The 12,935-nt window shown below is 44.5% G+C and overlaps 2 protein-coding genes across 2 annotated transcripts; both read left to right on the plus strand.

Moving 5' to 3' along the window:
- Positions 1-39: 39 nt before the first annotated feature.
- irf2bp1 (interferon regulatory factor 2 binding protein 1) lies at positions 40-5,400 on the plus strand. Its single transcript, XM_083680019.1, has 2 exons — positions 40-2,175; positions 2,496-5,400. The coding sequence occupies exon 1, from the start codon at positions 246-248 to the stop codon at positions 2,160-2,162; it is 1,917 nt and encodes a 638-aa protein (XP_083536145.1). The 5' UTR covers positions 40-245; the 3' UTR covers positions 2,163-2,175; positions 2,496-5,400.
- A 2,683-nt stretch (positions 5,401-8,083) lies between these two features.
- On the plus strand, positions 8,084-12,238 carry foxa3 (forkhead box A3). The gene is made up of 2 exons (XM_083681118.1): positions 8,084-8,531; positions 9,649-12,238. The coding sequence occupies exons 1-2, from the start codon at positions 8,460-8,462 to the stop codon at positions 10,909-10,911; spliced, it is 1,335 nt and encodes a 444-aa protein (XP_083537244.1). The 5' UTR covers positions 8,084-8,459; the 3' UTR covers positions 10,912-12,238.
- Positions 12,239-12,935: the final 697 nt, after the last annotated feature.

The raw sequence follows: 12,935 nt of genomic DNA on the forward strand, positions 1-12,935 counted from the left end.
ATGCATTAGTGCAGAATTGTGTAAGTTTCCAGCGTCTTCCAGGAGAAACACTTCATGAACACATCCGACCGAAGCGGGTAAACAAAAACTTTTGAAAAGGAAACACACAACATAAAGTTTGTCCAATTCCTCGTATTTCTGCGTTACGAAAAAACGGTTGTCGTTTGTTGATCGTTGAAGGCCAAGTGTTAGGGTTTAAACGAGGGGGGGATTTCATAACGCGAGAAAGAGACGGCCTGTCAAATATGTCCTCCTCTCAGGCATCTTCGAGGCGGCAATGGTGTTACCTTTGCGACTTGCCAAAGATGCCTTGGGCCATGATATGGGACTTCAGCGAGGCTGTGTGCCGAGGCTGCGTGAATTATGAAGGGGCGGACCGAATAGAGTTTCTCATAGAGACCGCTAGACAGTTGAAAAGAACTCACGGTATGCAGGATGGCAGGTCCCCTGGCCCCCAGCCAGTTAAACATGGTCCAGATGGCAGAGACGGATCAGTGGAGGGTGGTAGGCTGCCCTCTGAGCGCTTTGAAAGGGGGAGAGGGGACTACGGAGCACATGCACGGCTACCTAATGGCCTACATGAGGGGGGTCCGCCTGAAGTCAGCCGGCAAAGCCCAAATGCCAGAAGAACCCTGGTGGGCACCGTTCCTCCCAATATAATGGCCCAAGGCCTTGTGGGGGCTCCCCATGGGTTGCTTGCGGCCGTGCCTGGTTTAAACGCCAGGGCTGGGGCCACCCCCCTCACCATATCCGCCCCCATGCTGAACGAGATCACCAGGAGGCAGCTGAGCATGGGGATGAGCGTGGCGCCCTTCATGAGTCCGGAGTTGGAGAGGGAGCTGAGGGAGAAGCAGAGGAACGCCGAGGCGCTGGCCGAGCTGTCGGAGAGCGCCCGGAACCGCTCCGACAACTGGGCCGGCCGGCCCAAGGCCGTGCGCGACGCCCTGCTCGCCCTCACTGGCTGCTCCCCCTTCAACGTGCGCTTCAAGAAGGACCACGGCCTGGTGGGTCGCGTGTTTGCCTTCGATGCCAAGCTGGCGCTGGACTTTGAGCTGAAGGTCTACGTGGAGTACCCCTGCGGTTCTGGCAGCGTGTACTCCAGCCTGGCGGCGCTGGTCCGGCAGATGTTCCACGACGGGCAGAAGGACTCGGGGAACAAGGTCATCACCTCGGGCCTGAAGTACGTGGAGTACGAGAAGAGGCACGGCGCCGGCGACTGGAGGCTCCTCTCTGAGCTGCTCAGCGACGCCGTTCGGGCCTTCAAGGATGCCCCGGGGCCGGACATCCTCCCCCAGCCTTACCTGGACGCCAACTGCTCCATGCTGCCCACGGCGCTGTGCCACATGGGCCGCTCGGTGGCAGCGCCTCCCCGCACCCGCAGGCGGAAGGTGTCCCCAGAGCCGCAAGGCGGGGACCGGATCCCCGGGGAGGAACAGCTACGGCAACACTGGCCCCTGGGGATGTACCCGGGCATGGCCATCCACCTGGCCGCCTCCTCCCTCCCCGGCGCTGGCCAGCCCCACGCCTTCCAGGAGAGCTCGGTCACCCATGGCAGCGAGCCCTCCCCCATCACGGCGCTCATGAGCGTGGCTGACAGCGCGGGCGGAGCCGGCCAGTCCTCTTCCAGAGACGTCCCCACCAGCAGCAGTAGCCTCGGAGGCCTGGCCCACTTCTCCTCCACCTCCGGGGCGGTGAGGCACAGCAGCGGCAGCCCCATGGCCGCCTCCCCGGCTGGGCAGCAGCAGCAGCGCCGCATGGCCCAGCGCAACACGGAGCCCCAGGGAGTCAGCACCTCCGCGGGGGGGACCAGCGCCGCTCTCCCCCTCGCCGGGGCCTCCAACCACCAGGGGGCAGGAGCAGCAGCAGCAGGCCCTCCTCAGTCCTCCTCCAGCGGCCCCGTGGCCCCTCTTTGCTGCACCATCTGCCACGAACGCCTGGAGGACACCCACTTTGTCCAGTGTCCCTCGGTAGGGGGCCACAAGTTCTGCTTCCCCTGCACACGGGACTTCATCCGGAGCCAGGGGCCAGGGAGCGAGGTCTACTGCCCCAGTGGAGACAAGTGCCCCCTGGCTGGCTCCAACGTCCCCTGGGCCTTCATGCAAGGGGAGGTGGCCACCATTCTAGCGGGAGACGTCAAGGTGAAGAAGGAGCCTGACCCGTAGTACTCGACGACCGGTAAGATCAGAGCCAGGCTATCATAGAGTGCTAGATATCTATAACACTGTATATGGTCTACAAGACATGACCAAAACTCTCTGTATGTTGTATGGTACTGTGCTGTTCACGGGGCCTACATGTCGATTTGACCTTCATTTAGTAGTTTAGCGTTAGTAATAATGTTAATACTATTTATATATAATAATATATATATAATAATGTTAGATCATTGCTGTAGGGAAGTAGATATACACTTTTGGGGACAGTGTTTTTCAATCGCACTACAGTTACAGTTCCTGTATGTTTTTTGTATGTTCCTATGTTTTTTCTCTGACCAGAGTCTTGTTAACGCTAAGGAGAGCATCAGCCCCGGAGCCCTTAGACACGGATACAGCCAATGACGACACAGGAAACAACAATCCAATGTTCTGTCCGCCAATCACCCTCCACCTCTCCCCACCTCCCAGCCAATCACCCTCATCCTCCCTCCTCATGTGGGCATGGCCTTATACAACCAGTACACCAGCTGATCATCTCCCTCATACCAAGGGCCTCTTCAGGAGGCTACAACATGAAAGAAAAATCCATTAGAAATGAGTTTTTGTGTTGGATCAAATATGGGTGTTTGTCCTAAAAGAGGAGAGTCATGACATTTCTATCAGCAAAGTTGTGACTGTTTCACCTCACCTCGACCCAATTGAACCCCTTTTGACCGCCACCGTCAACCTGCTTTAAAAAAAGGTTTCTAAATCAGTGTGACCCTAGTTTGGAGATACAAGCCTTGTCGGTTTAGCTTAGTTCCCCAGCCACCCTCATTATTCACCACGTACTGTGTACTTGTTGAACACCACTCTATATCTAAAAATATGTATCCGAGTGACATCGTGAAAGATATGACTGAATGCTGATTGTCCTTTACCAAACGACAGACTTGGACTGTGAGGAAAGTTTCTCTTGTGACACGTTTCTTTTTTTCTTTTTTTTTACGCTTTTACATAAAGCTAACATGACCTGGAGTGAATTGTTTGCTCTTTGCAGAAATCAGCAGTTAATGTATGTTTTTAGCATCGATCGGGGACAGAGGTGGGGGACTCTCAGTTCTGACAGTACCCTTATTTACACTACAGAGCCGAGCCAAGCTTAGCTGAACTGGGCTGGCCTGGTCAATGTGAAAAGAATGAATTGGAGCCAGGACGGTATCGTTTGGGTCCGACCCTGTAGTGTACTGTGTAGAGCCCCATGCTGTACATTGCTTGTACGGTGCCCAGCAAAGAACCCTAATTCAGCATGTATGAAATCGATCTCTCAATGTAATATTTTGTACTCGATATAGAATGTAAGACATAATCTCTCTCAATTTTCATAGTGCTATCATAGAGTTTTGATACAATACTGCTTTATGTACCACGGAGTATACACAACAAGTGCATAAAAAACCAAAGATACATTTAGGCTGAAGTGGATGTATATTCTAGTTTCACCTATATTTTGTGGGAGATAGCGTCATTGTTTCAACACGTACCAGGGAAATTGAATGGTTGAAATGGTTAATGGAGTTAATGTATTATACCTACTGTACTGTAGGTATGTTGTGGAGATGAAAGGGATATTGTTCCTGGACATTTGTATTTGTTTATCTGAGATCAGAGAAAATGTTGTTCATTTCTAAACTGAAAAGGATTGAGCCCACACACAGTCATACAGCAGGTTTTTATGATTTTTAAAGGATTCTGTTTGCTTCTGTACAATCTGCCTTTAAACTCCTGTTCCACTTGTTGTACCTACCTAATGGGTTGGAATTGGTGGACAGATTATGTACATGTTTGCTTGCCTGTGTCAGATTTTAATCAACTTTTTATGTTCTCCAAAATGTAGCCAATTCATTGCATCCTTTTGAAAGCCTTTTAGGAGAAAGTTGAGATGTTTTGATCTTAGGTCTTGGACCAAATGTCGATGTTTTGTCAGCTTGTATTTTGCTACTGTCACAAACCATTATACTGTATGCGATACAGTCAAATAGGCTATTAAGGTCCAAGAATTCATTACATAAGACATAAGTGTTTTCTTTGCATATTTGGTTTCCTGAACTCGATGTTTGTAATGATTCCTCTGAACTCGTCCAGATGTTTTCCTCTGCATTGCATTTGGTCACTACTGAACCAACTCTACCTATTTAGGACCCCATTGATACTGTAAAATGCTTTACAGGCCAAATATTTCACTTTTTTTAATAGAGACAACTGCATGTCATTTAAGATGTCAAAAATTAGTAGGGCTAGCTTACATCGTTTAGATTTGTTGGGGTCCAGAATATGTATGTTGAGCGTTGGTTGATGTTTGCGTGTTCTATGTGCATATGATTGTAAGATTGCATTTACAGGTTCTGTCCTAGAAAAGTATCTGTTTTGGAAGATCCTGTCATGGTATTGTTAAAGTGTGCAGTCACCTTAATCTATATTGCAAAGACGTCTTGCAGTTATTAGGCTACTTCTGGCCTTGTTTATTTGTAAATGTGAATTGAATATACCTGCAGACAAGGCCTTATGGGTAGATAGTGTATCAATCCATGACTGTTCACAGGCACACAAGTAGCCATATATGTACAAACAGGAGCATACAGTAGCTAAATGAAAGTGGATCTATATTATCCAAGAGGTAAAATCAATTAATTTCCTATTGTTGCACTGATTTTAACTCTTCTCAAGTGCCTTTTATATGACGTCCATGGTCTGAAAGCACTTCTACGAGATCCATATATGAGAAACAGTACGTTTATGGACCTTTTTGGCCGCTAAATGACTTTGAAGGGTATTGGATTGCCTTGTGTTGGCCTATTCTATTGAGAGACCCTGTCCGCCATAGAATTCAGTTATTTTTGTATTTGCTTATCGAAACACAATTCATGCTTTCCAGCGCTTGCTCAGCTTTTTTTCCCCTCACTGTTTTTGTCACAGTTTACACAGATGACAGTAGCGGTAAAGTACATATAATTAATCGGGAAATGCTTCTGTGTAAAGTAAACGGGGCTATAGTGTTTTGACATTGTCCTGCAATGGATAGGATTAGGTGTCGCCTTGGCTTTTCAATGGAACCCTTCAGTTTCCTTTTCTTTAATTTACTCTGTTTTTTGGGTGTTATGTCACTTTTGATTCCTTATTTTTCTATGAAGTTTATCTTGGTGTAATTTAAAAGAAAATATGAAACATAAATATGAAAAAAAAAATTAAAAGCTATTAAAACATGTGCTTCCGCTTTGTATTGCTATAGCCCAAGCACGACTGTCCAAGGTGTTTATTTCTATGATTATTATGGATGTTGCGAAGAGATGTGATGGTTTGTTCCGTTTAGAATGGTGGTCAGATGAAGTGACCCATGAAAATGGCATTGTATTATGATAATCTAATCATAATTTATGAGTTAGTTACTATTATTGCAATGTGTCCCTATATCCGCTAGATGGCGAGATTGACGCTGTGGATTAGACCTGAGATTGATATGCAGTCACATGCACACTGGCTATTGAAATAAGAAACACATTACACAATTATCTGTGGCCTCTATGTTTAGGGTTAATAATGCCATATTTTCTCTGTAACAACACTTGTCTTGGCTATATCTAGTGCAGTTTGTTGATTTATGTTTTAATTTACTCTGGGACTAAACTTATGGGAATTGGGGATGTTGATTTTATTTCTCTCCCGCCTACTATTTCTATAGGGTGAAACACACACACACACACACACACACACGCACGCACGCACGCACACACACTATAAAGTATATTGAAATCTCTGGCTTCCTCTATTAGTGTCAACTCATTAAAGCTATTGTTAACTAATTATTGAGGTGTTAATGAACGATCTGCTGGCACATTGGCATTAGAAGCGGCGAGCCTGCAGGAGGATGTAGGGATGTGTGTTAGGAATAGACCATTAAAAGGCCATAGGGTTTAATGAGGAAGTCATTCTCTGTAGCCTATGTCTGCCCAAACGCGTCGGGTCGTGCTGCTCCAAATCTCTCCAGTTGCACTAGGCCTATGGTAAAACGTAGAGTAGGCTAGTGTCCGTCTTGTTTCATTGCTGTAGTATGCAGGCCTATGCTGGAAACGAATTCCACCCACCTCGGCGGTGTCCTAATAAAGAATATGGTAGCCTATCTTGATGTCAATTTTAGAGAGGCTGACACGACATCTTGTTCGTTTTTGTCAATGTTCCATCAGTGTTCCTCCACGCCTGAATATTAATCTCCAAGCAAACTCTAGGTTTTACAGTGTCAAGAGTTGGTGGAAGCGGAATAAAGAGTGACAGTACATATATATATATATTGCCCCATTGTGCATGTGAGAGACTTATTTAGAGATTCTGTGGAACATCTAAAAAATAGTGACAACATAGTTTAAATGGCGATATATTTCAGTGTCCAGTGTCACCAGATATCTCTTACAACAACGCGGCAAGGCCATTTTAATCATAGAGGTCTACTGGCTTAAGAAAAGCCTTGTTATAAAGTTAATGACTAGGCTATCATTACAGACAGCCATGTGTTATCCCAATGAATGTGTTAATCGGCGTGACAAGAGGTGCAAATCGTCGTCACCGTTGGAGAGTGTTAGGATAATGATTAGATGCCTTCCTAGGGACTTTAGCCATGTTATTGTGAAAACGAGGGGAAAAAAATGGCGAAATATCTTTTTCCTTTACATAGGTCGAAATTGATCAATTTTATTGATAAAAAAAAACTGCTGTAAAGCAGCGTGAGTGTTTCTGCGTATTGAACCCGACGTCTGCTTCCTGGGTGAGTTGTTTCCTTAGCGCTTTTCTCAGTTAATCATGGCGACCACCTGTGTGCGCATCAATTACAGTTCCATTCGCTGGCAATTAGGAAATGCATTGACATTCAGATTGTACTGTCTGCACTCGACAGTGAGATGTGGATTCGGAACTGAAGAACCAGGCCAGGGATGAATTACACATGAGATTAAGCTACATTATTAAATAATGTAAATGATATATATATTTTTTTTAAATACAGTGTTTTGTTTTCCATTATTTTGTTTTTACAGTCACTTGATTCACTAAAAAACGTATTCTACCTATAGCACAGGGTTGAGTCTTAACAGTTTGTTCATTCCAATTATCTGAATCAGGCCGAGAAGATTGTAGCAACTACACACCTAACATTGATATTAGAAACTCACCGTTGAGAAAAATCGGTTTAAAATAGTCCACCCTGTAGCCATTTTGGCAGTTAATCATCATCGTTCAATGGCCATTAAAGCTCAGAGAAGTGATAGCCGGGGAAATTAACAACTCTCCCACCGCCCCCAGGGCCCGTATCAGACCTCCCACTGATGAGCTTAACCCGTGACAAGGTTATAGCATCCTACCCCTGACTAGATCAAAACTATGCCTAACCCTATGACTTAATAGGATACCATTGTTTGTTTCATAACCTTATTTGGTCATATCAAGATAACAAGACAAATAAGGGTAGTTTTTAGTTCAGACCTACTTTGAGTTCAGAGATTGAGACTGCAAACTGCAGTGCCAATGAATCTATCCATGCATGTGAGTTTGGAGGGAGCTTTTTTTTTTTTTTTAATTATAAAGCCATAGTGTAGGCCTGAAGGCTGGTCATTAGCCAAAAAAAAGTGAAGATGATTACGACAATGCCCCATGCCACCTCCAGGGAGGCAGCAGTTCGTAAAGAATAAAAAGTGGAGGATCGATTGGGATGGAAGTGTCTGTCCCGGGCCAATATACAGCACGCCAGGGGGCAAGAGAGGTCTTTTCTCTCTTCCTGAGTCCCAGGACGGTATTCAAATGGCCGTGTGGGGGCGGGACCTTACCTGCGTTTTTAAGACGGGACGTCAAACTTTTACTGTACTTGTCCATAGCACACACTGACACACACATACACACACACACACACACACACTTACACTCACAGGCGACGGTTCAACGGCAGCATTCTGGGGAGTTCATAAGGATATATAACAAGCGTTGTCCAAAGATTCGTCGACATCTGCGTTAGATAAACAGTCTCAGGTGTTGCTCTCGATTATGAAACGATGGATGATTGATAAATCGACGAAATAAATATTGACATTACGGTGAACATCTGATCATCGCCCGAGGAAGATCTGTTTTATTTGTCTATTTTGTCGGCTGTTCTGCCTAGCAGTTTTTCGTGTCAGTGGAACTTCTTTCGATAACTTGGATTTTTTTTTTCCTGAGGCTGGTGAAGGATTTGCTATTTCAATTGGCTCAACCATTCAATTTACTCCAACACGTTTATTTGGGATGTTGAGCTCAGTGAAGATGGAATCTCATGATCTGCCAGAGTGGAATGCCTTCTACAGCGAAGCGAGTGAGGTAAAAACACTTTCATTATGTTCTTAGGCTATTGGTGATATTTTACAGAAACATGGTTTTAGACGGGCAAATATACACATTATTTGAGACTATGTGACCATATTTAGCCATTTCGATAGTTCCCCAAAATGTTTAAACATCTAAGCATATGGCTACAATTTGTTATCATTTCATTCGATTAATTACAACCATATGAACACTGATGTAAAGTGCCCAAATATTATGTCTTTAATGTTAACTGGTATAGTTATTTAAATAACTTTTAGGCTCAGGACCTGCTTAAAAAAAAAAAGAGAAAAAAAAAAAGAAAGAACTTTACTGACATTTGATTTCAAGGATACGAGTATTTCCACCGGAATGGAAAAGATTAAGCCTATCTCGTTCATTTAATTAGCCTACAGTTAATTCTATCAACAAAGCTTTTCATAGCCTCTTTGAAATGTAATATATTCATTTCTGAAATTAATGATTACATTGATTAGTCGAACGCGTAAGATGTCTTTAATCAACAACTAGACCTACTATTGATAGGCCTATACCTACTTGGTCTATCAAATTAATTATATTCATTTTTGTTGACCTATTTTACGGTAGCATGTTGAATGTAGGTATTTTTTATAATCGAAATCACACTGGTCTAAAATACATTTCTAAAGTATAGATAACCTAATTTGATAGCCTAGGTATTTATCCATTTCTAATTTTCAAGTTATAGGCATGTTTAGTTATAGGCATGTATCGTTTTCTTTCATTTTGCCGAGGTTTTATTGTTTTGAAGTGCCGAAAGAGGACTATAGTGAATGTAGAGTACTAATCCATGACGCGCATGTTACGTATTTTCAGGTTAACAACGGTATGTTAAATCCATGTTCCACCAATGGTAGCATTGTGCATTGTCTCATTTGGTACAGACTTTGCAATGACAAACCCAATGTGATTCTTTATTTTCTAATCACACATATGTGTGTGTGTGTGTGTGTGTGTGTGTGTGTGTGTGTGTGTGTGTGTGTGTGTGTGTGTGTGTGTGTGTGTGTGTGTGTGTAAATAACTAAATCCTCTAGTTTGTTGAAATTACTTATTACTCATTACTTATTCCTCCATTTATTGTTGTTTTCAGATGTATTCATCTCCCAGTGGCATGAATTCAAGTCTGGGCTCAATGGGCACCATCAACAGCTACATCAACCTGAACCCAGCCGGCTCTCCGGCCAACATGAACATGGGCTACCCCGGCACTGGCCTCAACAGCAACCCCCTGGCCTCCATGGGGGCTGGGGCCAACCACATGAGCCTGTCTCCCGTGGGCTCGTCCCTCAACCATGGTTCCCTCGCCCAGCTGGGCTCCCCGGCCCCCTCCCTGGGCTCCCTCTCCCACTACCAGAACATGGGCCAGCCCATGGGCCAGCTCAGCTACCCTTCTCCCACCTCCCTCAACAGGACCAAGGAGGTGCCCAAGCCTTACCGCCGGTCCCTCACCCACGCCAAGCCTCCCTACTCCTACATCTCCCTCATCACCATGGCCATCCAGCAGTCGGGCAGCAAGATGCTCACCCTCAACGAGATCTACCAGTGGATCATGGACCTGTTCCCGTACTACCGCGAAAACCAGCAGCGCTGGCAGAACTCCATCCGCCACTCCCTCTCCTTCAATGACTGCTTTGTCAAGGTGGCTCGCTCGCCCGACAAGCCCGGCAAAGGCTCCTACTGGGCCCTGCACCCCAATTCGGGCAACATGTTTGAGAACGGCTGCTACCTGCGCAGGCAGAAGCGTTTCAAGCTTGAGGAGAAGGCAGGGAAGAAGAGCTCAGGAAAGTCCCAGGATGGGGGCTCAGCCAAAGGGGGTCACTGCGAGAGCCTGATGGAGGAGCACAGTCCGGCGGGGGGGTCTGAGGGGGCCGACTCAGCCCACTCTGACAACTCCCATCCTGGGTCCTCTTCAGAGGAGCAGCATCAGCACAGGGGCATGGTCCAGCTGGACTGCCCTCCACCCCCTCCATCCCACGTCCAGAGCACCCCCACATCCTTACCCTCCTCCATCACCCCCTCCTCCGCCCCACTCCTCCACTCCCACCAGGCCATGGGCAGCAGCCCCCACCTCCTCCCCAGCACCATGCAGCACCTGGACCTTCAGAACGACCAGCTAAAAGCCATGGACCCACACTACAACTTCAACCACCCCTTCTCCATCACCAACCTCATGTCCAACGAGCAGAAGATGGACCTCAAGACCTACCAGGACCAGGTGATGGCTTACAACGGCTACACTACCAGCTCTCCGATGGGGGCCAAGCAAATCTACGACAGCGCAGGACCCTCAGCCATGGACTCTGGGGCCTACTACCAAACCCTCTACAGCCGGTCGGTCCTCAATGCCTCCTAACATGGGAGAGGGGCCCCTCTGGATCCCAGCCAAACTGTGCTGACAAGGACTTGAAATCCAAATAATACAAAATGGCTGCCATTTTAGGCCAGTCCACGAGTGACCAAAGAACATTTAGCTGTGCCAAGAACACAGTAGAACAGGGGAACTCAGCAGTTGCATGAACTGCAGGACGAAGGTAACACCCAGTGCTGGATAGATTCTTTACTAATTGAAGGAACGGTGCATCTGAAGAGCTTTAAACTTTAAGTAGTAAGTCCACACAGACATGATATCAAATTCTTTGCCAGTTATTTTATATTTCTTTTTTTTTTCTCTCTCAAACTGGGTCCTGCTTTGTTGAACTGACAAGCAGAAGGCTGTGGACGCTTGGGTTGTACAAATTGTAAATAGATTGAGTTGGGAAAGGATATGTGCATTTATTTATGAAGGGAAACAAATTAATATATCTTGTACAGTGCTGTATTGACAAGTTACAAAAGAAATGTGACATTTAACAATTTCAGAGATTGTGGGAGTGAGTAGAGCTTCAGGTTACTGCTTCGTGCAGTTGTTACTGCATTACAGGGAATTCTTGTTGTGTGTTACAACACGATGTTTCATTCCTATTCTTAATTAATATGCTGTTTTTATCTCTTCAAATACATATCTGTAAACATAAATGTAGCTGTCATGGTTCATGTTTCAAGTGGTGGATGGCTTTTTTTACTCATAAGAAAGCCATTTCTTGTGTTATTAACTGGGAATAAAAAGGGAAGAAACTGTGGTAAATGTTTCAGAATTGTTTGTTTGTTTTAAAACAATGATTTTTTCAGAGGGCCCTTTTAACAATGATCTGTTCAGTTTCCCGGCTTCTAATATCATACAAATCTTCATTATATGACACCACATACCAGGGTGTAGGTCAGGGAGTTAAGGTATGTCAGTTACTAAGATAGGAGTTGAATGGAGATGCACTAAGAGAGAACCATTTACATACAGTACTTTGCACTAGTGTTCCCACCATTTTCACAGCTGGGGTGACCCTTATAGTGTGTTACAACAATGCCTTGTAATGACTTTTTTTTCCTTTCTTTTACGACAAATGGCATACTAGAATTGGATCACTGTAATGATGTCAAAGCAACACTGAGCATCAAGTTGCAAGCCTCATACTGTACACATAAGTGCCTTTCAAGATGTTTGATAATGGGGGACCTAAACTGACAATTCACTGAAGGAACACTTTTTTGAAAAAGATACGCAGAAGTTATGAGTTTTCAGGTCAGAAATACTGTTTTTATTTCTTGTATTTTAGTTTTAAAAAGAAGACATGTTTATTTAACGATGTTGCTTTTCAAACATGGAAAAGTGTGTTGAAATATATATATATATATATATATATATATATATATATATATATATATATATATATATATATATATATATACATATATATATATACATATATATTGTATTGTAAGGTTGTTGTTTATGGTTTGAATGTTGTGATTTAAACGATTCATGTTTTTTTCTTATTAAAAAGCAAAACTTTGGGGGAGAAACAGTGTTGTTGTCTATTCATTTGAAATGAAAAGTAGGTAAAATGATAAATAGTCTTTCAATTGACAAATACTACAGGTTCATATTTTCTCTGGTGCCATACAGTTTGAATGAAAGGTTCGAAATTTGAGGTGTTGGCTCTCATGAAGAAATCATGTCGCATATGTTATTTATGTCTACAATAACAATAACATTATGTCTACAATAACGTTTATTTTCTATATCTTTTACCACCTGATACAGTAACAGTGGCTTGTTGATCTAGGTCCAGCCATTGGATGATTTCCTACAGATGAATTCTTGTTGAAACAGCTCCCTACCAAATGACTCTTGTACGTGACATTGCAGTGGGGTAGACTAAACAGTGTCAGACTCACGCTGGCCTCCCTGACCCCTCCATAAACTAGACCAGACTTCAAGATATCACTACAGATTCTCCAGTCAGGGGCGGTTAAAAAGTTTAAGTATTGTATCCCAAGCTG

Source organism: Argentina silus (genome assembly GCF_951799395.1).
Source record: "Argentina silus genome assembly, chromosome: 11".
In the NCBI taxonomy this organism is placed as follows: domain Eukaryota; kingdom Metazoa; phylum Chordata; class Actinopteri; order Argentiniformes; family Argentinidae; genus Argentina; species Argentina silus.